The sequence below is a fragment of the Leucopleurus acutus genome (genome assembly GCF_964270905.1).
Source record: "Leucopleurus acutus genome assembly, chromosome: 12".
In the NCBI taxonomy this organism is placed as follows: Eukaryota; Metazoa; Chordata; class Mammalia; order Artiodactyla; family Delphinidae; genus Leucopleurus; species Leucopleurus acutus.
This window is the reverse complement of record NC_139154.1, coordinates 63,758,789-63,782,106: the sequence shown is the minus strand read 5'-3', so window position 1 is coordinate 63,782,106 and position 23,318 is coordinate 63,758,789. Positions and strand designations below refer to the sequence as shown.

Genomic DNA, 23,318 nt, shown 5'->3' with positions numbered 1-23,318 from the left:
CACCGCGGGGGATCCAAGGGAGGCGGGGGCGGGGCGGGGAGAGGCGGCGGGACAGGAGGAGCGGGGCGTCTGGCCCCGAGAGGCCGGGGCTTGGGTCACAGCGCCTCCCAGCGTCCTGAAAGAAGAAAGCCGGAGTCCGAGCCAGAGGAGCTGGGACAAAGGCCCAGCGCCAGAGAGCGCCGCGGAGGCCTGGAGGCGGAGCGGGCCCGAGGGGAGCGGAGCGCACGCCCGCCGAGCCGAGGCGGCATCCTCCCAGACCCCAGGGGACTGCCGGCCCCCGACACCGCCGGGCTCCGCTCACAGCTGGGCCTTGCCTCGGCCCTGCCTCGGCCCCTCAGACCTTCTGTTTAGGTTCCTGGGCCGAACACACTCCCCTTCCTTCACCTCCAGGGGTCCAAGAACTCACCCCCGGCCCCGCGCCCACCTTTTCCAAGGGGAGGAGAACACCTGAGCTTTTGGGGTCTGTAGAGCGACTCCGGCCCCGCGGAGAGGCTCTCTCCCGAGCCCGGCAGTGAGAGCCTGAGGCCATACATACAAGTGTACGTGACTTGCGGTGCGCCTTCCTTTCTTGCCGCCACATTCTATAAAGTCCTCAGTGTCTGAAGGGTTAGACTCCGGCAGGTTAAGGCCCTTCCCTTTTCCGGGAAAAAAACAAAAAACGTGTGTGTATAAATCCGTGAGAGTCACGGACTTCTCTGTAAAAGGTGGAGAGATTGCTGGGAGTGGAGACTGCTTCTGTTCTGTGCAAGGGGGTGGGAGGCAGTGCGTGTGCCTGTGTGTGTGCAGGGAGCGGCTGCGTGTGTGGTGGGAGTGAAGTCGTGGGGGGCTCTGAGAGTGTGCAGCGTGAGGGGGGACGCTGCTGAGGACGCAGAGGAGTGAGGAGGGTGCTGACTGGGTGGGTCTCCCCAGACCACAGGGGAGTGGTCAGTCTGGGGCCCCAGGCCACCTTGCACCCTGGCAGCGCTCAGTTCACCTCCCAGGCCCAACCAACCACAAGTCCGTGGGCTCCCCTAGGCGCTTCGTTGGAGATGGAATTGTTCCTGGGCTTACAGGCCCCCTCTCTGCCACCGGGCTTGGCCCTCCCCCTGCCTGAGCCCGAGAAGTAGCTGCTCCCCGATTCCTCCTGGCCCTTCTCTTCCTGCCCCTCCCCACTTTTTGTCTCAACTCCCCCATCCTTTCTCTCTCTTTCTCCTCCTTTTGCTTGTCTCCCCTCTCTATAATTTCTCTCCCACTTCTTTATTCTCCCTTCCTTTCCTGTTCTGGATTATACAATGGAGGCCCCTGTTCACCTGACTCCTCCCAAGATTACGCATGTTTCTCTGACGGTGTTTATGTAGTTCTCTGCCTATATTGTTTGGGGTCCTAGCCTGGTGTATGTGTTTGCACGTGTGTGTGTTTGCACGTGTGTGTGCTGGGAGTGCGTGAGGTTGGGCAAATGGTGGCATTTGAGTGCCTGGAGTCAGGCTGTGTGGTTTGGGGGTTGAAGTGTCTCTGGGTGGCATTTCTGTTATGTCTTTGGGTTGCTGCATAGTATGTTGTGTATCTAAGGGTTTCCTCTGCGTATGTTTTGTTTGTTTTGTGTTTGTGTTTGTTTTGGTGGATGTGTAGTGGCTGTGTTCTCTGACTGTCTTTATTGCTCATCTGCTCCTTTTCTCGTATGTGAACCTTTGGTGAGCCCCAGCTCACTGTGTGTCACAGGCTATGCTCTAAACATTCTTGGTGCTAAGGCTGTTTTATGCCGATGTGTTTCTTTAGCGGTGTGACTAGCTCTGGATAGCTCAATAGGAGGATGTGATTGTGAGACTGGCCGTGTGTGTGTGCATCTGTGCAGTTTGGAGTGTGCATACCCTGGAGAGTGTGCCTGCAGGGGAGAAGGAGAACGAAGGTTCTTGTGTTTGTGTCTGAGGACCGATGTGGAATCTGTAAAGAGGACATCAGAAAGGCAGGCCCTATGTTGTGCTGGGAAGGAGGTCCACGGATGTTGGGAAACTGCTCCGGGGGCAGGCGGATGTATAAGGGAAAGGGCTCTACTGTGTTTGTGATGACATGGCTCGGGGCTGAGATGTGTGCATAACATAGGGGTAATATTTGTGTAGATAATCGAGTGTGTGTGCGTGTGTGCGTGCGTGTGTGTGTGTGTGCGTGTGTGTGTGTGTGTGTGTGTGTGGCGTAGCCTCTGTCAGCCTGGCTGTGCCTGCTTGCTCCTGCGGAGCCCCGCCTGACACAGCCGAGCTCAATCAGCCGCTGCATGAATACACTCGAATGGAAAGTTGTGCTCAGCTGACCGGAGAAATCGGACCCCGGCTAGCACGGCTCCCCTCCTCCCTGCCTCTCTCCTGCCCTCCCTCGGGCCAGACACCCGCACCGGCCAGCGTACTGGGGCAGGAGGCTCAACTCAGCTGGGGCCGGAAGGGGCCTGGGCCGTGGGAAGTTGAGGGACCTGAGCCCAAGAACTTGGGGGCGAGCATCCCTGGTGGGCTGGACATCTCAGCCCCAACTCTTAGGGGTGGAGGGCGTAGGGGAGGGCCCAGGAAGGTCCCCAAGGTGGCAGCCGGTGCCTCAGGTGACAGCCACACAAAGACCCAGGCAGGGAAGGAGGCAGAGAAAGACAGGGAGAGGGAGAAGATACAGACATCCCCTGCTTGGAGAGGCCAAGCACACCCAATGCGCCACGGGTCTGGGACTAGGCTGTGAGCTCCAGTGACCTGAGCGATGAGCTGGGTCCCGAATATTCCAGGCTGGCCCATTCTCCTTTCAGAAGAAGCTGAGGGAGCCACTCTACTACCACAGCCCACACTAGGGTTCCAGTTCCACCCCCACTTGGTTCGTCTAGGCCTGGGCCTGGCCCTCGCAGCCATCACTGGAGCCCTCCGTGCGTCCGAAGTCCAGCCATCCCTGGCTGGTCCACGGCCTCCAACACCAAGCCCAGACTGGCCAGGCTGCTGTGCCTCCAATCCCACTATTGATCAGCATCCCCACCCCGCGCCGTAGCAGCTTCCAGGTCATTTCATTTTAATCAGCTGTATGTCTCGCCAGGGATAATCAACTGCACTGGCGCTGGGCAGTCGATTCTGCAGGATTCGAGGACAGCCAGAAGAGGGGCCTGGTGGGCAGAGCTGGGGGCGGGGCCGAGGAGGGAGAGGTGAGCAGGCCGGAAAAGGGGTAGAATGACCTATATTCCTTCGGGCAGGCGGCTTCTAGAGGTCAATGCCTTTGATACAGATTTTCCCGGGTTTCACATCCCATTCTCCCGTTCAGGTTTCTGGTGCAAATCCCAGATCACCATTGTTTTTCTTTGAGGGAGGCAGGAACGAAGAAAATATTCCCAAATTGTCTGTTATTCTTCAAGCCCCTTACACCCTAGAGTAGGCGACCCAGATACAGGTACCCAGAGGCCTATGCACACAGGGAAGGTTCCGAGCCAGAGTGCGCCGGCTGGGGCACCAGAAGGAAGTGCACGGCGCACAAGCAGGGATGCGACCGGGCGGCGTGTGCCACGGCTCTGGCACACCTGGAGAGAAGCTGACCCGCGGGCTGGCCCGGACAGAGGGGCTGCATGAACGTTGAGGCCTGCTTACCCAGCCTGCTGAGGCCCATGCGAGAGCACTCGTGGGCACACCCGCTCCCCTTGCCAAGGCAGAATCCGCAACACTCCCAGGCCATGGGGGCTACATTTAGCAGCTGCGATGGCTTTTCCCCAGCAGGGCTTCAGCCAGGCCTTGCCCTCGAGCTCTACCCTGGCGGCCCTTGGGACATTGACTGCCTTGGCCGTGGCTTTGAGGGACCCAGAAAGAGAATGGGCAGACAGCCGATTAAAGGAGAGATCTGGCCAGAAAGGGGCCTCTTTCCCCTCGCTCTGATGTTTAAAGGGGCAGGGGCCAAATCCAGTGTAACATCCGCAGTGTGTCAGGGTAACGGGTGGACTGGGGAAGCCAAAGAGCCCAGCTCCCCTCTGCCCTCTGGGTCAAAGAAGACCCATTGTGACTCCCCACTCCTTCAAAGGAGAGGAAGGAGGGTTAGAGGTGGGGTGGGCAGCCGCCTGGCGGTCATATCTGTGAACTGACTAGAACAAGGGAACCCACACATGTCCACCAGATTCAAGACTCACAAGACACATGTCCACTGCACGGAAACTCCTGCACACACGCATCCTGTAGGTGTACTTAAGCCACTCCTTGCAGAACTAGGGACATATAAACCGCCCAAACCTCCCACAGATACCCACCCTATAGGCGATAGACATGAAAACACACACTGGGCACACACTGACTGATTCAACGTACACACTTTTATATCAGACATCACAACACATACACACCCCTTTATATGCAGACCTTGACTGCATGGTGGACGCCAGCTTTCAGAATTGCACACATCCACACCACTCACAACCAGCACTCATGCCTCTCCTGCAGGGAATCCTTAGGTAAGGCCAGAAAATGCAGAGCGGAGTATTGGTATTTGTACAGACCTAGTAGAAATGTAGGAGATGAGAGTGGCAGACAAGAGACAGCAAGACAGATAGCAGGCTGGTGACACCCAACGGGGCTAGGCCCCCAAGGCTGAAGTGGAGAAGGAGGAATGGGCACTGGTTGCCCCAAACGCTTTCCCTGCTGGGTACGTTGGGAGAAGGAAGCATTTTAGTAACACTGGTTTGTCCCCTGTCCCCAGACAAAAAGGCATCTGCTCACTAGTGTCACCAGTCAAGGCCCTTCCAGGGGTCACCCTCTAGCAGCACCATGCCTTTCTTTCCACCCATCAGTTCTGGGCAGTCTGTTGGGTAGGGTCCTTCCAGACACTCCACACTGTCTGAGGCAGCCACGCCTTGGGTTTCCAGTCCCAAGGTCCGGGTCAAGTATGTGACAGGCCATTTGAAAATGAGGGTAGGGGACGAGCCCCTCACCCCAGACATCATTCTGTGCACCAGAACAGAGGCCCAGGCTGAGTAGAACCCAGGCAGCCCCTTCCCCAAATTCCTACTATTGCCTGAAATGTGGCTCCATGAGGAACGTCTCCCCGGGCAGTGAACACACGCACAGCTTTTGACACTGCATGCCAGACCACAGAACTTGGAAGCTCTTGAGGTGGTCTGGATGCCCTGATTCTAAGTAAGTACGCACGCGGGAACCTTCTCCACGCAAGCGCATGCCCTGGGCGCACAAGGCTCCACTTGCTCCCAGGGCACCTCCCAGCCTGGCCGCCTTTCTGCCCAGCCTGGCCTACGTAAACCCAATAGTGCTGCCGGGCTGGGGACAAAAGGAAATCGGAAATCAAAATTAGTTTAGAAACCGGCGCGAAATTCCAGGCACGTTTCTCCTTAATCCTACTCGCTTTGGAAATTGGACTTTCAAGTGAAGGCAAGTTTTCTGAAATTACCTCTTCGGCTCCTCCTGGGGCACAGGCCGGCCTGGCCCAGAGCGGCGGAGCACCGCCAGCCACCCCAACACAGGGAACTGTGGGCCCTCAACCCACCCCCCGCGCGGGACGGGGAGGCCAGGGGCCGGCGGGAACCTGGTTGGCAAAAGGCAGTGATTTCGGCGGGGGGGGGGGGGTTGTTTTAAAGTATAACCCAACTCTGAAATGCTCGAGACACTCCAGTGGATCCCAAAAGACGAAAAGAAATTTCAAGGAGACAGAGAGCATAAGGCAAGTCATACAGTCACACAGACGCACATGCGGGTGGTGAGGAGGGAGTCCATCCTGATTCTAGGCCCTAAACTCAAACTACCTCCTCGCTCTCTCTGTACCCTCCTCATCTGGCCTACAGTTGTCCCCCGACCTCCACCCCACCCCCAGAAGAAGAGAAAACCTGTCACCTCCGGTCTAGATTTATGCTTGCGTTTGGCAAACTTGTGTATTTCCCCTTAAAAAAAAAAAAAGGCAGTAACAACCAAAAGACGCCAACACGCTCCCAAAGACCCACCAGGGCCGTGGCCAGGCTGCAATTCCTGGGGATCTAGGCCTGGCATCTTGCGCTGAAGAAACCGACCGTAATCCCCTCTCCCTGCACCCTCTCTGCCTTTTCGCTCGGGATTTGGCTTTAGTTCTTTTCAGAAGGGCCTGTTCCCATCTTTCCACCTCCGCTCCCCTTCTCCAGAAAAAAGCTCAGACACAGTCTTAAAATTCTGCTCCAGCTCCGGCGGCATAGCTGGAGTGGAAGCGAAGGCCGGGCTGCTGCACGCCGGGGCTGCCGGCACAGGGGCGGATAAAAACACCAGTCTCCGGGAGTGATAAGAAAATGGAGAATACTGTATTTGCTTTAGAAAGTTTTTACATATAGATAAACACGCAGTTAAGATAACAGTTAAAGCGCCCTACGGGGAGTGAGAGATATCTCCAAAGCAGCTAAGAAATACTTGAAATAGCTTTTGCATAAGAATACTACGGTCTCACTCTCCGCTTTCGCTAGCGACGGGGTCCCTCTTCCTAACCCAGCTCGCCACGCCACGCCTTGACTGCCATGTCGATGCCAGGAACATCGAGTGGGAGGGGAACCCCAAAAAGGAAAGAGACAGGTGAGCGGGAAGGGAGAAGAGGGTGGGAGAGAAAGAAAGAGAAAGGGAGAGGAGATAAAGCAATATCATATACAGGCAATTTCTACACATATATTACAAACTGGGAAAATGACCGATCATTAAGATATACATAATTCATATAAAATTTTGAAATAAAAATAAAAATCTGTTACAGTCATAACTATTCTTTTTCCACATTTATAACCAGTACCCACACAGGCAGTGACAGAGTGGAGAGAAAAAGGTGCTTAACAAGAAAATGATTGTCTGCTGAACAAAAAACAGAAGATTGCATCTTGTTTGACCAATACTTGGACTTAAAAACAGAGAAAGAAAGAGAGCTAGAGAGGAAAAAAGAGCGCAACAAAAGGCGAGAAACATTTGCTATTTCCCTCTCGAGGAGTTCTCTTTTTTTTAAACAAATTCCGAACGGAGATGGAGGGGTTTTTTTTTTTTCTTTTTGTCTGTTTTGCTTTTGTCGTCTTGTCGTCGTGGTGGCGGTCGGTTTTTGTATAGTCGACTCTTTTTAAATCGTTTTAAACTAGAGAGAGTATTTTCCCAGATACAAATAAATCGTCATGCAGGTGGGGTGCCGGGTCCGTGGGAACCAAAAGGAGAAGCCGTGCTTGTCCTAGAAAGTATACAATTGTCACCTCTTTTATGTTTTCTGCCCGCAGCATCAGCGTTTGTGACTGTCTGTTGGCGCCGCGGTCCTTTGGGGTGGCCGTGGTGGTAGATGGTGGTTGGGAATTGTTGATGGTTTGCGTTTGTTATTTTTCTTGGTTTTTATATATTTTTGGCTGGAGTGGAAGTGTGTGTGTACTTGGGTGTGTGTATGATTGTGTATCCTGATTTCGGTTTGTTCTGGGGATGGAGGAGGAAGAGGAGGAGGTCGAGGAGGAGGAGGGGAAGGAGGAGGGGGAGGAGGGCGGCCTTGGGTATCATACATCACATTCCGAGTCGCTGGAGGTTACCGAGAGGATGGAGGTGCCGGTGTCCGCGCGCTCCGTCAGGCTGGACACGCTGGTGGTGGGGCTGGCCGCCGTTGACGGCGACTCTGCCGAGCCGTGCGTGGGGCATCCGGGCTCGCCCAGAGAGCGCATGCCGCTCGGTCCTATGGCCTGGTGCTGGAGCCTGCGGGAGACAGAGAGCGGCGCCCGCCCTGATACGGCAGCCCCAACACCCGTTTCCGCCAAGCCGCCTCCCTGAGCCCGTGCCGCCGGGAAGCCGGGCATGCCGCCGCCGGTGCTCCGCAGCCGTCCGTGCCCCTCTGCCTCCCGAACCCCGCGCCCTTCGCCGCCGCCCCCGACTTCGCTCTCTGCGTATACCCCTCCTCCAGGCATCTGTTGGCTCACTGAGCGCTGCAGCCTCCCCAGCTCGGTCTGGGCTCCCGTCTTCCCCTCCCCGGCGTTCTCTGGAGCCTCCCAAGGCTTCCCAAATCGGGGCGGGCCTCGGGGGGAGAGGTAGAACTCGAGGCCGGCCGCCAGAGGAGGGGAGGCCCGGGCGCACACTGCGAAGAACGCCGAGCCCCGAAGGGGCAGAAGTCGGGGAGAGGCTGGGTGTTTCTTCTTCCCCAGCCCCTGGGACTCTTCCGACTCAGCCGGCTGCCTCTGGAGTGGACGTGCCTCTGGGTCCCCTCAATGCCTCCTGCCTCAGCTCCCCCAAATCAAGAGCTGCGGGTTGCTCGCCCGCCGCCTCTTCCTGGTAGGACCGGCTGGCTTTGCTCTCTGGATCCTTGAGCAGAGCGCAGGATCGGGGGAAGAGAAAATGAGGAAGCTGGGAGCAAAAAAGTGGGGGAAGAGGAGGGAGAGGAAAAGCGGGAGACAGAGAAGGCAGGAGGGGAGTGCAGAGCCGTCTCCGGCTGCCCCTTCCCCAGGCCAGGCAGCTGCTATGTAAACCTAGTGTCTCTCAGTTCTCCCCGCGAGGAGGCCTTCCCCTGGCCCTGGGCGCTGCCCCCATCGGGCGAAAAGTTGGCTGCAAAGGCAAGGGTGAGAGGGCCAAAGGCTTAGGCCTGGGACACCTAAAACGGAACACACTCCCTCCCTCCAGGAGCTCACACCCAGTCCCCAGCCCCAGCAGCTGTCGGCAACTGCAGCCCTATTCCCTGCAGTGCATCAGGCCCAGTGCCTACCCTGGCAGGGTTGGGACGCAGGCCTTCCATCAGGTCTTTAACCCAACTTCCTCCTTTCCCCTCTTCCTCTCCACTCCTTTCCTCTTTCCCCCTCTTCTTATTTTTCTCCCTACTTCCCCCAGGCCCAGCTCTGCTGACAGGTCAAGCCCAGTGCAACTTTGTGAGTTTGTGGCCAACTTGCCGGGCAGCAAGGCAGCTTCTGCTCCTATTTCCCAATTTAGTGGACCATGGGGATGCTCCTTGGCTTCAGCAGGAGGGCTAGCACCGACACACACACACACACACACACACACACACACACACACACACACACACACAGCCTCTCCACTCCCAGCCTGGCTCTCCTGCTCCTGGTCAGGCAACTTGCAAGGCTTTGCGTACAGGCGTGCTGCACGGTGGCCACCGGCCTTTCCCCTTTATGCCAGGGACCCAGATTCAGTTTCCTCTCCCAGACGTTCGTGGATTCCTCCCTGGGGTTTCTGCAATGCGTGGAAATAAGAACCAGGTGGCAAGGAGCGCTTTCCTTCCTTCCCTGTCTGTAGGCTCCAGAGAAGCCCGGAGCTGGATCCCAGGCTGAGGAGGCTGGCGCGGGTGCAGCGCAGGGCTAAGGCTCCCAGGGACACGACCCAGGGGTTATGGGCACTCAGGACCTCACACACAGTCTCCCACCCTGCCGAGAGCCCCTTTAGGGCAAAGCAATCAATACACCCACGCCCGCTCCTCTTCCACGCTCCTGGGCAAGCAGAAACTTTCTCCCGCTGACCAGGAGGTCTCGGCTTCTCGCTTGCTCGGCAGCCGCTGGCCTCCCGCCTCCTGTCCGCTCACCCTCTTTTCAACCGCTCTCCCCCTCCCCGGCCCCAGAGAGTGTAGCCAGGCCGCGGGCCCCGCCACTGACCTGTTCTTGGCCGCCGCGGCGCGGTCGCGCTGTCTCCGGTTCTTAAACCAGTTTCCTACTTGTGTGGGAGTGAGGCCGGTGGCCTGCGCCAGTTCGCGTTTCTTGCTGGGGTTGGGGTAGGGGTCCTGCAGGTACCACTCCCGCAGCAGGCTCCGAGTCCGCTCCTTGAAGCAATGCGTCTTCTGCTCGCCGTCCCAGATGGTGCGCGGCAGCGGGAACTTCTTGCGCACGCGGTACTTGTCCACCGGGCCGAGCGGGCGGCCGCGCAGCTTCTCGGCCTCCTGGTAGTGCGCCTCGAGCCACATGGCCTGCAGCTTGCCGTGAGACTCCTTGGTGAACTTGTGGTTCTCCAGGATGTGGTAGAGGTCGCGGAAGTTGCCCGTGTGGAAGGCGACCACGGCGCGCGCGCGCAGGATCGACTCGTGCTTGTTGATGGCCTCGCACGCCCCGGGGGCCACGGGCAGCGACCAGAGGAAGCGGCCCAGCCGCTCGATGTCGCCCGTCTCCTCCAGCGTCTCGCAGACGCTGGCCACCTGCTCCGGCGAGAAGTTGAGGGTGGGCAGCTGGAACATGGACAACTCTTCCGGGGGGGCCCTGGAGCCGCCGCCGCTGCCGCCGCCGCCGCCGCCGCCTGCTCCGCCAGCACCGCCGCCTCCCGCACAGTTCCCGCCGCCGCCGCCTCCCGCGCCGCCGCCTCCCGCACCGTTCCCGGCGCCGCTACTCGCCAGAAGTAGGGAGCGGTGGTGAGAATCGGCGAAGTTTGGCAACAAGAAGTGGGAGGAATAGAGGTCTAGGGGGGAGCGGAATACCATGGACTGACCTGAGAGGAGAGGAGAAAATTCAGGGAGAGGAAGAGAGAGGGGAGGAAGAGGAGGAGAGGGGCGATGAGGACCAGGAGGAGGGAGAGGAGAGGGGGGAGGAGGAGAAGGAAAGGAGGGGGGAGCAGGAGGAGGAGGAGGAGGGGGAGGAGGAAGGGCGTAAGGGACACCCACACCCCACACACATCCACACACACACACACCCGCGCAGCCACATAGAGAGGGAGGAAGGAGAGCGGCCCGGTGCGCGCGCGCAGAGAGAGAATCCGAGACAGAGAGGGAGAGGGAGAGAGAGCGAGCGAGAGCCAACCACCGCCGAGTCAAGATTCAGCGATTCCACAGCAATCGCCCTAATGACAACAGCCTCATAATATCTCCCCTAAATCCACAGTGAGTGCAGCATTGAAACATTTTGTTTCGCTTTTCTATTGGTCTGCGGCGTGTCGTTGTGGCGTTGCCACGGCAACCGCTGCCAATCACTGTCAGCCCTGCCAATCAATACCGAGAACGTAAGGACGGTTTTACCACTTAGCCAGAGTGGGGGGGAGGGGGAGAGCAGGGAAAGAGGGAGAAGGGGGGAAAGAGAATTTTTTTTTTAATCTTTGCAACTCTTAATCTCACCACTTCCCCCCTTCTCTTCCTCTCTCTCTCTCCTTTTCTTACTGTCTCTGAGCTCCCTCTTTTTTCCTCTTCCCCAGACAAGTTGATCCAGAAAATTTAATAGCCATGGGCATAGAGTTGTTGAATGGGATGAGCAATTAAAGGGGGGATTTTGTTGGGAGGTGAGAGGCTCCCCACGCTGCATGAACGCCGAGGGCCAGCCCCCAAGGAGAGGCCGAGGGCCAGCGGAGCCGGCAGGGTTTGCACATGGTGTGCACGTCGGGCCGCCTCTTTCTGCCTATGTGAGCACTAATAGTGGCGAGGAAGAAAGGAGAGATGAGATCATGGGGCCCACCGCGCGCCGACCCTGGTCTGGCGGGCTGCTGCGCCCCAGGATCTCGGATTTTGGGGGGCATCCGGCGCCTGGGAGCTGGAGCCCAGGACCTAGGGTGCTGGAAGCCGCTCTGGCCTCCCTGGTCCGCAGTCCTCGGCCACGTTTACCCCAACTTCCTCTGCATTGCATCTGGCTTCTCTTTAACCCTGCTCCCAGTCACGGAGCCTTGATTTCCCCTATTGGCTTATATTTTAAAAGAGCAGTAGAAATAACAGTACACTTTCCATCTTAAAAAGCAACCCGCCTCTTTGTTTCCCCCCCCCAGATTTCAGCTGCCTCCCTAGGAGCTGTGGAGGAAGTTGGGTTGAGATGCCTGGAAGCCCTCTGCCCCCCTCCCAAGATGCCACCTACCCCACAGCCCCCAAGGGGCTCTGGGTCTGCCTACCAGCCCCAGAAGGCCACTCAAACTTTGGAGGCTGCCCAAAGAAATGGATAGGCCTGAAAATTGCTTGTTTGCTCATACTATAAAGAAAAAAAAATTATAAAACTGTCTAATTTCTTTAAGGAAAGTAACATCACAAGCCTAAAACAAACCCCAAAAGGCCCATAGCATGGGGAGGGCCCTCCCTCCCTCTGGCCACTGCAGCCTCCAGGCCAGGCATGGGTACTTATTCTAAGGTATGTTGCTTTTAAGAACATGTAATCAGCATCTTGAGCCGGGCCTCCCTTTGTGAGGCTTCTGTAACTATGGAAGTGTGATTTACGCAGATTTGTCGGGGTCAGAGACGTCTTTCCCCTGAGCACTGTGTATATTTAGACAGGACTCGGTGTGGTGTTAAAAAGTGTATATTTTGAATGAGTTCACACACAGTAGCCAACAATGCCCACATTGTCGGCCCGTGTACAACGTGTATTGAAACGCAGCGTCCAGACTTCAACTAATCTGCCCTCAATAAAGCTGAAATAATTATCCTAAGCTGCCTTTCCAGAAGAAAAATCATTGAGGAATTCAAAACTTTTTTGAAAAAAAAAAAAAGATCTTTTCTACATTCCGATGGAGATCTGGGGGTGAGGCGCTGAGTCCACACCACTTTGGAGATCTCAAAGAGGGAGGAGAGAAAGAGAGACTGTGAGAGAATTTAAATAGGAAACCTAACGCGACAGGGGCTGCAAGTGTCCCAGCCCCTAAACCCCTAGTTCTGGCCCTTGTTAGGCCTTGACTCCCCGAGCACCAGGCCTCCGGGGTGAGAAATGCAAGCTGCTTTGGAGGCTCCACTGCGGCAGGGAGGCTGTGGGCTGGGCGAGGGGGCCCCGACACCGGCCACTCAGCCCCAGTCAGCCAGGGTCGCTGGTCCTAAACCCGCTGACTGCGGCAGGAAAATATTCGCCCACAGGGAAGACCCGCCAAGCCCCACGAAGTGGGGCTCCGGGTATCTCTCCCCTCCGTGTATCTTCCTCCCAGCCGTGAGTCCTTTTCTGCTAAGCTGCGAAGCTCTAGGCGGTCGTTCACTGTGGGCCCAGAAAGAGCCCTAAGGTTGGGACACAAAAACAGACACTTCATCTTTTCTTCCCGATCCCTTTCTCTTGTAGGGGGAAGGATTATAGGCTGAGGGGTGGGAGGGGGAAGGGGCAGGAGGAGGAAGCGGGGGAGGAAGGAATGAAAAAGGGGAGGGGAGTGGGTATTGTGCCGCGTGTGGGGGGAGAATTCCTACGGGTGGGTTTCCGAATATTGTGTTCAACTTTTTGAAAACAGCTCGTGACCCCGAAACTGCATCCCCTGGAGCCGAGGACCCAAGGCGCCGGGCGGGCGGGTGAACCCAGCCAGTCCCCTCCCAGTGCCCGCAACCCCCGCCTCCGGGTTGGGGCGACCCGGCCTCTCCCGGCCGCCGCCCGACCAGCCCCGGAGGGAGGCTGGGCAGGTGCCGCGGGCTCAGCCGAAAGCGCTGAAATCGAAAACCGTCGCCACTCAGGAAGAATTGAAGCAAGTGGTTCTGAGGCTCAGCCCGGCGGCTGAGCACCCCTGCCCCCAGCCTCAGCCGGGTGGCCTGCCGACCCGCCGCACCCCTCCAGCGGCTTAGGGGTGCAAAGTCGGGCGGAGGAAGGCAGCCAGGCGCGCAGCTTTGTGCGCCGGGCCAGGGCCGGGCGCGGCGGGGCGGGCGCGCAGCCCCCGGCTGTCAGAGCCTCCCCTCAGAGCCGAGCTCTGCGCCGCCCACCGAGCCCACCCCGCGGCCCCGCAGCTGCCAGCGCCTCTCCGCTCCGGCCCGAAGCACCACGCCCGCCGCCCGGAGTACGTAAGTTGAGAGTCCAGAGAGCTGGGGAGGGAGGCGGGGCGGCCAGTCCTCGGCGCGGATGGCTGGACTGGCTCCCGGCCGAGCTGGGAGCGCAGGCTCCGCAGGATGTCGGTCTAAGGGTGCTGGCGGGGGGCTGGGGGGGGGATGTGGAGCACCAAAGCTTCCCCTCCCAAATTCCCAGACTCTGGGCATTGGGGAAGGGTGTTAGGAGCCGAAGGACCTAAGGTTCTGGGGCCCAGGCTGCCTGCCCTGCTGCTCTGGGGACCCGAAGCATTGGGCAGAGCCAGGGGTGGGAGGTGGGCCTGGGGGACGCCTGGAGGAGGTGGCGCGCAGGGGGCTCCTGCACCCCGGTCTCTCAGAGAAGGGAGATCCGGATAGACAGGTCAGCCCGCGGAGCCTCTAGGTCTCCTCCGCCCTCTGGCCGTTCAGACTCCGGAGATTTGGCACCCGTATAGGCCGAGGTCACAAAATTGTCACCATCGTCCCTGCTTTAATCCTGGCCCAGGAGATGGGAAGGACAGCAGTACAGGTGATGGCGGGAGAAAGGGCGTTTGGGCTGGAAGATGTCCTTCTCTTACCAGGACCTACCGGGCATTTATTTACAACTGTCAGCCCCAACCCAGGCAGTCTCAACTCCACCAGAAGAGGTGCCTAAGAGAGTCCCACTCTCTCCTAGTTTCGGTTACCGGCAAAGCCAAGGGGTCTGGAAGCCTCCCAGAGAGGAAGACCCGAGGGCTGGGGCAGCTGCATCCACTCGGCCTTGCTCAGCTCCGTAGGCCAGTTTGTCCTGGGGAGCAACGCCCTTCCGGCCCCCAAGACATCGGGAGGCGGGAGCTGGCCGGGTGGCCCGCGGTCTGGCCTCCCTGAAAGCTACAAACTGAGGCCCTTGGCGCGGGCGGCAGAGGAGGGCGCAGGGGAGAGCAGCACGCAGGCGGGGAGGCCGCGAAGTCCTTCAAGGACCCCGATTACTTTCCTTTGAATGAAAAACAACAACAACAACAACAACTGCTCCCTTCCCGCGCCCCCCCCCCTTAGCCTCCGGGGACCCGCGCTCCGAGCAATTGTCGACACGGACAGTAAACACAGCTAAGTTGCCTCAACTTTCTCCGTACATAAAAGTTCCCGGCGTGCGGGGAAATTTGAATATTTGATCAGCCCCTTTGAGTGACCCTCATTAGCCTGGCGCCCTGCTAAGGCCCCGGCATTGCAAGAAAGCTGCTGGGCCGGCATTTGTATGCCTTGTTAGCACCGCTTAATGAAGCCGCCCCGACCGCTCAAAGGCGGCCTCCGGGCCGGCGGCGCGCACCTCTCGGCACCCCGCTCTGCCTAATGAGCCCCAACGCCCGCCGAAGGCCCCTCCGCCCCCCACATCCTCAAACAAGAGAAGTTTGGCTCCAGTCTTGGGCCACCGTCCAGGAGAGTGGGCACAAACCGGGCCTAGCTGGCTGTGGTGACCCAGCCCCAAGAGAAGAGGTGGGAGACTTGGGGGGGATGTGAGCCATAGGGACTAGGGGATGGTTTGCGGCCTCCGATTGTAGCCCAGGGACTGCACTGCCAAAGTTTCCCAAGAGGGCCAATTTCAGATCAATTAGTTACCCCAGTTCCTTAAAGAACTGCATCTGGACTAATGTTGGGGTGGCAGAGGAGAGATGCCCAGGGGAGAGTCAGCTTTCCATCTCCTTCCCGCTCCGGCTTCCTCTGGTCTCCACTGCTCAGAAGGCACCTACTTCTTTGCAGAGATCCTCTATGACAGCCAGAACTGGTGTGCTAGGGCTTGGATTTAAGAAGGGGCGGGCACACCATCATTGCTCCCACCATCCACAGACCTCAAGCACAGTCAAATGTTATGACAGTTGGCACTAGGGAAGGCAAAGTACCACAGCCCACCCTGTCCCTGCCCACACTTCCAGCCATGCCCTCTCTGGTTTCTCTTTGATCACACACCTGGCCTTCAGGAGGCCTGAAGAAAGTGCTCTAGGCAAGGGGCCACCCTGTACAAGACCAATCGGCTGCTAGGGTGAGACTGAGACTAAAACAGGCCTGAAGGAGAGAAAGAGAGGGAGGGCTCTGTAAGGAAGGGGGACCAAATCACCATCTTACTTTCCCTTTTTTTTGGTGGGGCAGGTGACATTGTTGACCAGCAGATGTCAGGAATCTTGTTAACAGCTGTGCTTCAGTCCTCTGAAAGAGTCGACTTTTTCCTCTCACTGCCCCCTCCCCCCACGCCCTTTTCCCTGGACAGTTGTCACTCAAGGTCCTTCGTTGCTCACCCAGCTCTTGGGCTTTTAAAGGTTACTTTTGGGAGTATTAATACACTGAGCTTGGGAAGCAGTCTGCTCTCAGATCGACACTCTGGGCCTTCTGGAGGTGCCCCCCCCCCCATGGGACAATCCCTCAGACACACATGGGCTGGCCAGGTTGGTAACCTCTGGACCCCACTCCAGGGTGGCCCCCTCTAGGAATGAGTGGCACCATCCAGCCCTCACCCTCTGCCAAAAGGCCAGGCAGGCCCTGGGCTAGCAGAGCTTTCAGAGTCCATCTGGTCTACCCCTCTTCTCTTTCTCTCCCCCAGCTCAACTGGCATGCCCCGCCCCTTATCCATCCTACGACCTCCTAATACAAGCCCAAACTGACTATTTTTAGGAATCGTCTCTGACCTGGTCAAGGTAGTGCCCCGGGCCTTGATCCATGCAAAGGGCAAAGGTAGGAGGGGGGAATAGAGGAGTGGACGCTGTTGGAGAGAAACTGGTCCTGAGGCAGAGGGTATAACTCAGCTCTGTGGCCCCAAGGCGAGGCCCACCAACTGCTCAGGGGAGGAGGCGAGAGGAGGGGGCTAGGAGTCCGCGGGCTTCGGTCGGGGCAGGAGGGACCTGAGGCGTCGGCGTGGGGGGCTAGATCCAGAGAAGAGGGGCGGGGAGGCGGGGGTCGGGGGAGAGCGCAGGGCGAAGGTGGGGGGGTGCGCTCTTTAAGAGCCACACGGCTGGCAGGAGAAGCGCGCGGCCCGGTGCTGGTAGCGCATTGACCCCGAAGGGGATTTAGCGGGAAGGGAGCCGCCGGCTCCGGGGGCTTTGTCCGGGGGCGACCAGAGAGGCCGAGGCACAAGAATACGGAGCGACCGCGTCTTGAAAGGCCAAGCAGAGGCGGCGACGCTGCTGCTCTTGACTTCTGAGCAGGGCTTAGAAAGCCTGTCCCGGCTTAAGCAGAACTGCCGGTGCTGGGCCCTGAGCGCCGAGTCCGGGCGCTCCGAGTCCCCGGCCTCGGAGCCGAGGAGGCGTGGGATGAGGGAGGCATTGGGGTGGCTGGGGACCTGGCAAAGTTGCTTTTGGCTCTGGATCCGCCCGACCATAGCTCAGAGCTGAGAGTCTGACGGGCCGCGCCGGGAATGGCCAGAGAAAGAATTTTCTTTTTCCGTTTGGTTTTGTGTGTCCACCACGCGCAGCTCCGGAGCCGGCCGACCCCAAATGGATTCTCAACAGGTGGCCAAGTAAGTCCATTTAAGAATTCTGGTTATATCATCAGCCCCTCCCAGTTTCCCCCCTCCCCTCCCAGTTTCCCCCCTGGCTGCCCCGAATTCCCTGTTCTCCTCCCGCGGGCGAAGGCGGGAGGAGAAAGTGGGGGAGGGGATGAGAGGCGCTCTCTCCCTGGGGGTCCTCCGGCTCCCAGCTGCAGCCCAGGACTACTCCACCCAGTGCCCCCGGGGTCCGATCACCCTTAGGTCCGTTGTGGGCCCTGGTACCCCGAGGTGTGTGTGCTGGTGGGGGAACGCGCCGCAGCGCCTCAAGAGCGTAGCGGGCAGGAAGGGGACCGTGGCCGCGCGGCCTCTGTATGGGGGTTTGTGACAGAAGCCCAACTATACACCCTCTTTTATGAGAGGCCGGGATCCGGCCCGGGGAGGCCGGCGCCAGCTGTACAGTAGCCCGCAGAAGAGCGTCTCGGCGGCCGCGGTTGGGGATAGGGTGGGAGAGGTGGCGAGGGCGGAGGAGGGGAAAGCAGAGAAAGGCAAAGGCAAGAAATCCGGGGCGTCAGAGTGAAAAGTCGGAAAATGTCCTCAGAGCGCGCGGGAAACAGGCGCTCGCGCCCCCGGGCTGACATCCTCTCCCTCTCACACTCACACCCTTACACAGCACTCACACCGACTCCATACGAGTAGCCCACGCACGCAGCCTTGGCAGTGCGGGGTCTCCATCCCCCGCGCCCAAGCGCAGCCGGGAGGGAGTCGCCCTCCTACTCCCCCTCCCCGGCTGCCAAGAACCCTTTCGCCCTGACAACGTTGCCCCGACACTGAGTGGGGGAGCTGGGAGGGCCCCCAGGGCTGGGGCGCAGGGAGGGTCTTACCTGCGGAAAGGTAAGGGAAGCCGGGAGCAGGAAGCAGCGGCGGATAAATATTCATTAGGAAGTGTGTCTCCTTTTAAACCGCGCGGCGCGCGCTCTGGCTCCTCTCGCTCTCTCCCTCCCTCTGTCCTCTTGCGAGGCTCTCTCCCCCTCTCGCTCAGTCTCCCCCCAACCCCCACCCTTTCCTGCGAAATGCCGGGTGGATCCCTGTCTAGCTAACCTGTTGGGAAGCCTGAGCCGCGGGCAGCGCCTCCACAGCTGTTTGCCTTCGCTCTCGGGGCGCGCGTTCCCCATCCTTCCTCCCTCCTCTCGCCCAGCCCCTTACCCCCTCCTAAATTACTACATCATTAGCTTTATTTTCCGGTGTGTGGTGGGGGGGGTAACGGCGCAGCCCGACGCACCTCCCCAAAGCAGGGTGAAAAGCCGGCGCTATCAAAAGCTGCCCCAACTCCATTCCCACCCCACTTCCCCACCCCACGTCCCATCGCCACCCAGTCGTTTCTTTTCTCCCCTCTTTTCATCCCCACCTCCAACCTTTACCAGCACAACTCCACGATCCCTCCCTCCCCCCCCCGCCGCCGCTGCCAATCTGGGTGACCGGCTGGGTGGGCAGTGAGACGCCAGGTCTGTAGGTCCAGAGCGCCGAGGTTGGGACTTCATCCTGCACTGGGTGTGGGGATAGCTCTCCGAGTCCCCCTTTCCCACGTAGGTTTTCTAGTTGACCCTGAGTGGGCACCTGGGCAGCGTGGACTTTACGATCAGAACACCGGGAGCGCATATCAAGGGCCTCACCTTTCCAGGCTTCAGGGCCCCCAGGCCTTGGCCCTTTGGCCGGGCCTGAGAGGCTGTACGGAGGGTGGGGAGAGGTGGCCTCACTTTGTGCGAATGCACAGGAGAGACAGACCGACGGGCTGACGACGGCCTTTTACAAACAAACTGACCTGAAGTTAGCCGCGAGTATGCATCTTTCTCACACTCACGAGAAAACACAACTACAGGATTCCAGGAACGCACCGGTCCCCGCACGATCCCTGCGAGAACAGCCTCCAGTCGCAGGCGAGCCACCCCCAATTCCCATCCCAGCAAGCCGGAGGCCAGTGTTCCCTCCGGCTTCGGAGACTGGAAGACTCGCGGGCACGCAAGGCTGCTCCCGGCGGAGGGATACATCACAAGGCCTTCGCAGCACGAACCCGACCACCCTGCTTCGTACCCTTCCTTTCCGCTCCAGGCCCCTGGGCCTCAGCAAGGGCTCCAAGGGATAGCGTGGCCCTAGGGTGTTCGGCGGTGGCCGGGGCGAACGGTCCTGCATCCGGCTAAGCTCGGAGCGCCGAGGTGGGGGCGGGAGGAGGGGCCGAGGGGGCGGGTCCAGGCCAGTTCCCAGTTACAAATACAGCTGCTCCTGGGAGGCCGAGGAGGAGAGTTTCGCCCCCCCAAACACGTAGATCACTCACCCCGAGGCGCCTAGACTTCCACTGTTGGGTCCTGCAACTTCCCCAGGATCCCGGGGCGCACTGGGCCAGTTGGTGTCCTGAATGGAGAGGTGCAGTCGCGAGCCTCGAGGCAACCTCGTGGACTCCTCCACCCCTCCCATTTGGCCTGGCCCGACCAAAATCCACCAAGAGAGATCCCAAAGGCTGTTTCGACCCTTCCGGGAGGAGCGAGGCGCAGGATCATTCAGAGGATCGCCCTCCTCCTCGAAAGTTAAGAAGATGGGGAGATGAAGGTGTAAGAGAGGCCTAGAAGGCCCTGGGGCCGCAAAGCCTTATTAACCTTGCACCCCACCTAAAGCCCCGAGTTTACACTTGCACACTTTCTCCTCCCCATACAGACTCAGGAGGTCGCAGACGTCCGAGCTCAGGCTTAAGCTGAGTCACCTGACTGTACACGGAACGTACATGCAGTTGTACCCGAATACATACGGGAGAATTAGAGGAATACTAACAGCAGGAGCTGAGGAAAAATGAAGTGTCCACAGACAGAATTATTTGAATGCACGGGTGCACATCCAGTTGTCCAGATGCGGACAAAAGCCGCAGTGCCCGCGCGGAGTGACCCCAGCCACAGGCAGATGTGCAGGAAACCACCTACAGGGAGAGTGGCCCGAATGAGGATGCCGGACGTGAGGCCAAGGGCTTCCTGCTAGAGGGACGTTGGCTCCCGAGGGAGAAACTTTGTTGAGCCGACTGGGTGAAAGGTTTCAGGTCAAGTCCTGGAGACTAGAAAGAGCACCGCATTCACCCCAAAGCCGACCCTTTCGCCTTCTTCTAGGCTGGGCTGGAGACACCCAGAAGAGGGCAATCCAGGAAAGTTTCATTTTGACCCGGATTATTTATTTGTTGTTATTATTGGTTTAGGAGATTGTGTTCCAAAGAAGGATAGGGTGGAGAGCATAGATGCCCTCACTCAAAGCCGGGAGATTCCTAATAGGAGCGTTCAGCTCCAACCAGGGTTCACGAAGCCAGAGGGCCCTTCTTTTGCCCCTTTCTCTCTCTTTATGCAAAATTTAGTCGTTACAGAGAACCTTAGCTCAGCTGCACACCCTCCTGCCTTCACTTCCATCCCAATTTCTTTTATATCAAATAAGTTTACAAAAGAACACTCCAAAGCAAACTGAATTATTTGGTTTGTTAGACTAATTTTCTTTGTGAGATGTTAGGAAGTTCTCACCCCCTACTGCTTAGTTCCAAACAGAGCCCACTGTCCCGGTCAAGCTGCAGGGGTTTGGAAGAGGGATTCCTAGAGTGGCTCTCCCAAAAGGCCCAAGCAAGTGCACAGGCTTGATTTTGGTTTCAGCTCCTTTTGCCTGACCACTCCTGGGAAACCTTCCAGACAGTAGCCACCATCATGGTTTTCCTGCAGAAGAGGCTGGCACCCTGGGGGCGATGGTGCCCTTCCGTCCACTTCACCTCCCTCCCCAACTCTCTTTCTAAAAGTAGAGGGTAAGTTTGGAAAGATTCTTTTAGACAAAAATAGGGTGGAGCGGGGAAGAGGACTTTCTGGGCTAGCAAGTAGATGACCACCCTGTAAGGGGCAGAGGAAGCTTCCTCTTGTGAGAAAGAGATGAACCACCTGGTAAACAGGGCAGGAGGACAGGTTGAAGCTGATGTAGTTGCCCTAGAAATGTAGGGGGTGGAGTAGGGGTATGAGTAGGGAAGAATTTCTTCCCTTTTGGGGTCAAACACTGTCCGCCCAGTCCCCACTACGCACTCTCCCCACTACCCACTCTCCCCTCTCCCCTCTCCTCCCCCAATACCCAGTCCCCTCCCCTTCCCCTCCCCCCACTCCCCACTCCCCCCCACTTCCCACTCCCCACTGCCCCCCACTCCCCACTTAATTCCTGGAAATTTTAGCAAGAGTCGTTCTGGTAGATGTTTGAACAATAAACAATGAAAATCACTTTAGAGTCCATTGATGTTCCTTGGAAGGGCAGTTTCTTCCAAGACCCTTTTCTTTTCCCAGGTCTGTTTCTCCTTATTCCCTAATAAGAGTCCGAAGAGTCCACCTGCTATTGCACCTCGGAAAGAGACTGCGACCGAAGGCGGGGGCAGCGAATAAGGAGACCATTATTCCCAAACCCGAAGTGTAACTTCCATTCGCTGTAGCTGAGATTCAGGACACATGGAGGCAAACTCCTTTCCCTCAGGGCTTTTCTTTCTCCCCTCTTTGGATAGCTTATTTAGACCCTTTCCAATAATAAATAACAATCAGCATTCTAGAGTTGGAGATGTTGGCTATTACCTACCAATGAATTCTACAAGATTCGTCAAACTCTGCTTGTCTGATTTATAAAATTTCGGATACGTAGCTAAGCTCATTGCAACATTTATCACTCAAGCAGAAAAGCAGCTCGTTTTCTCATAGCCCCAAATGCCCCGTGTACAGTCACTGGAGCGAATTTATTTTTCTCTGTGTTTCCTAAACGCCCTTGTCACCTCTGCCCAGCCACCCGGCTCAGGGCAAAACTACGGAGGTTTGTGACCTCTGGAATGGGGTGCACTGTGTTGTTAGAGTTTTTTGTTGTGATGAATTCTTCGTGATTGTGAGTCCTCTCCCCACCCCCCCTTTCTCCCTCTCTTTGGCCCCAAACGAGCCAACTGCAGTTGCCTGCGTCTTCCTCACCAGAAACCTGCCGCCCAGATAGAAGCTAACCATTTCCTCTGCCCGAGGCAAAGGGGTTGAACTTTGGTGTCCGGTCCAGGGCTGGGGCGGGAAAGTGAGGGGGGAGTTATGCGGGTAGGGGAGGGGGCAACCATCACCTTCAACAATAAAAATAACCAGACACCCCTTTAATCCCTTCCATTAACAGTGTCAATGCACTAGAGAGGCCGTCTCACCTCCAAAGGCGTCTTCACCCCCGGAGGGCCCAGGCTTCCAGTCACAGCCCAAAAACACTGGGCCCGCGCGCCCGAGAGGAGGTGCTCCGAAGGCAAAAATCCCATACATTTTTAACTACAGTGATTACTAAATTAATAGCAGGCACTAAGACAGATGTCAAAACGTCTTGAAAATGTTTATCTGGGAATAATTGATAAGGTGGTGGGACGCATTATCTGATTGTGTAATGAAATATGTATGAGGAACAGCTGTTTGCGACAGTCGCCTCCCGCCGCCTCCTCAGCCGGGGCCCTTCTCTTGGAAGCGGGTATCTCGGCGAAGTTGGTCGCCCACTTCCGTCTACTTGGGAGACCGCTTGGCCCCTCCGGGGCTGCTGGCAGCTCTGTGGTTCCAGCGCGCCCCGGGGTCACCCCGTTTCTTGGCGGAGGACATCAACGTGGAGTCACCCCTCGGCCTTGCTCTTTTGGCTTTGGTGGCGGGGTGAGGCTGCCCAGCCGGCCGAGCCTTTCGGGCGGGCCGCGGGGTCGGCCTGCGCGACCCAAGGACAGCCCGGGCTCTGGCGGCGGCGGAGGCCCGGGGCCCTGGCGTGCGCCCCCCGAGTGGCGCGGCCTGCTCCGAGGCGAGGGCCCGGGGTCAACGCGAGGTGACGGGGCTCCCGAAGAGGGGGCTTTGTTCGGCGGCGCGGCCACACTGCGAACTTCCTTCCAGCCCCCGGCCGTTCCGCACCCCAAGCCTGCACGCCAGCCCTGTTTGTTTTTCCAGCCTCGAGCCCTCCACCGGGACAAACCAACAGTCCTCGGGGCGGCCCGAGGCCGTGGCCCAAGGCAGGCCCGAGTCCCCCTGGGCCTGGCGCGCGAGCTCCAGCCCCTCAGGGCGCGGAGTGAGGGGAGAAGGAGCTCGGGGCCTTTCTGGAATTCTGGGGCAGGGGTCGGCCAGGACGGGAGGTGGTCGAATGGGGCGCATGGCCTCGGCGGGCGGCCAAGGCCCGAGTCGTGGGCTCCGAAGGGCGCGGGCGGCCTGCGCCGCCGCCCACCCCAGTGCCGCCGGGCCCCGGCTCCCTATCCTAG

The 23,318-nt window shown here is 58.4% G+C and overlaps 1 protein-coding gene across 3 annotated transcripts; it reads right to left on the bottom strand.

Moving 5' to 3' along the window:
- Positions 1–6,767: 6,767 nt before the first annotated feature.
- On the bottom strand, positions 6,768–17,974 carry SIX3 (SIX homeobox 3; the record flags this gene model as incomplete). Of its 3 annotated transcripts, none has more annotated exons than XM_082852048.1 (3): positions 6,768–7,146; positions 7,490–7,649; positions 9,542–10,359. In XM_082852048.1, the coding sequence occupies 3 exons, from the start codon at positions 10,351–10,353 to the stop codon at positions 7,057–7,059; spliced, it is 1,062 nt and encodes a 353-aa protein (XP_082708174.1). The 3 variants fall into 3 exon arrangements, with proteins under 3 accessions (XP_082708174.1, XP_082708172.1, XP_082708173.1); XM_082852046.1 differs by lacking the exon at positions 6,768–7,146 and adding an exon at positions 17,920–17,974 and having other exon boundaries at positions 7,457–7,649; positions 9,542–10,361; XM_082852047.1 differs by lacking the exon at positions 6,768–7,146 and having other exon boundaries at positions 7,457–7,649; positions 9,542–10,172; positions 10,263–10,353.
- Between the last annotated feature and the right edge of the window lie 5,344 nt (positions 17,975–23,318).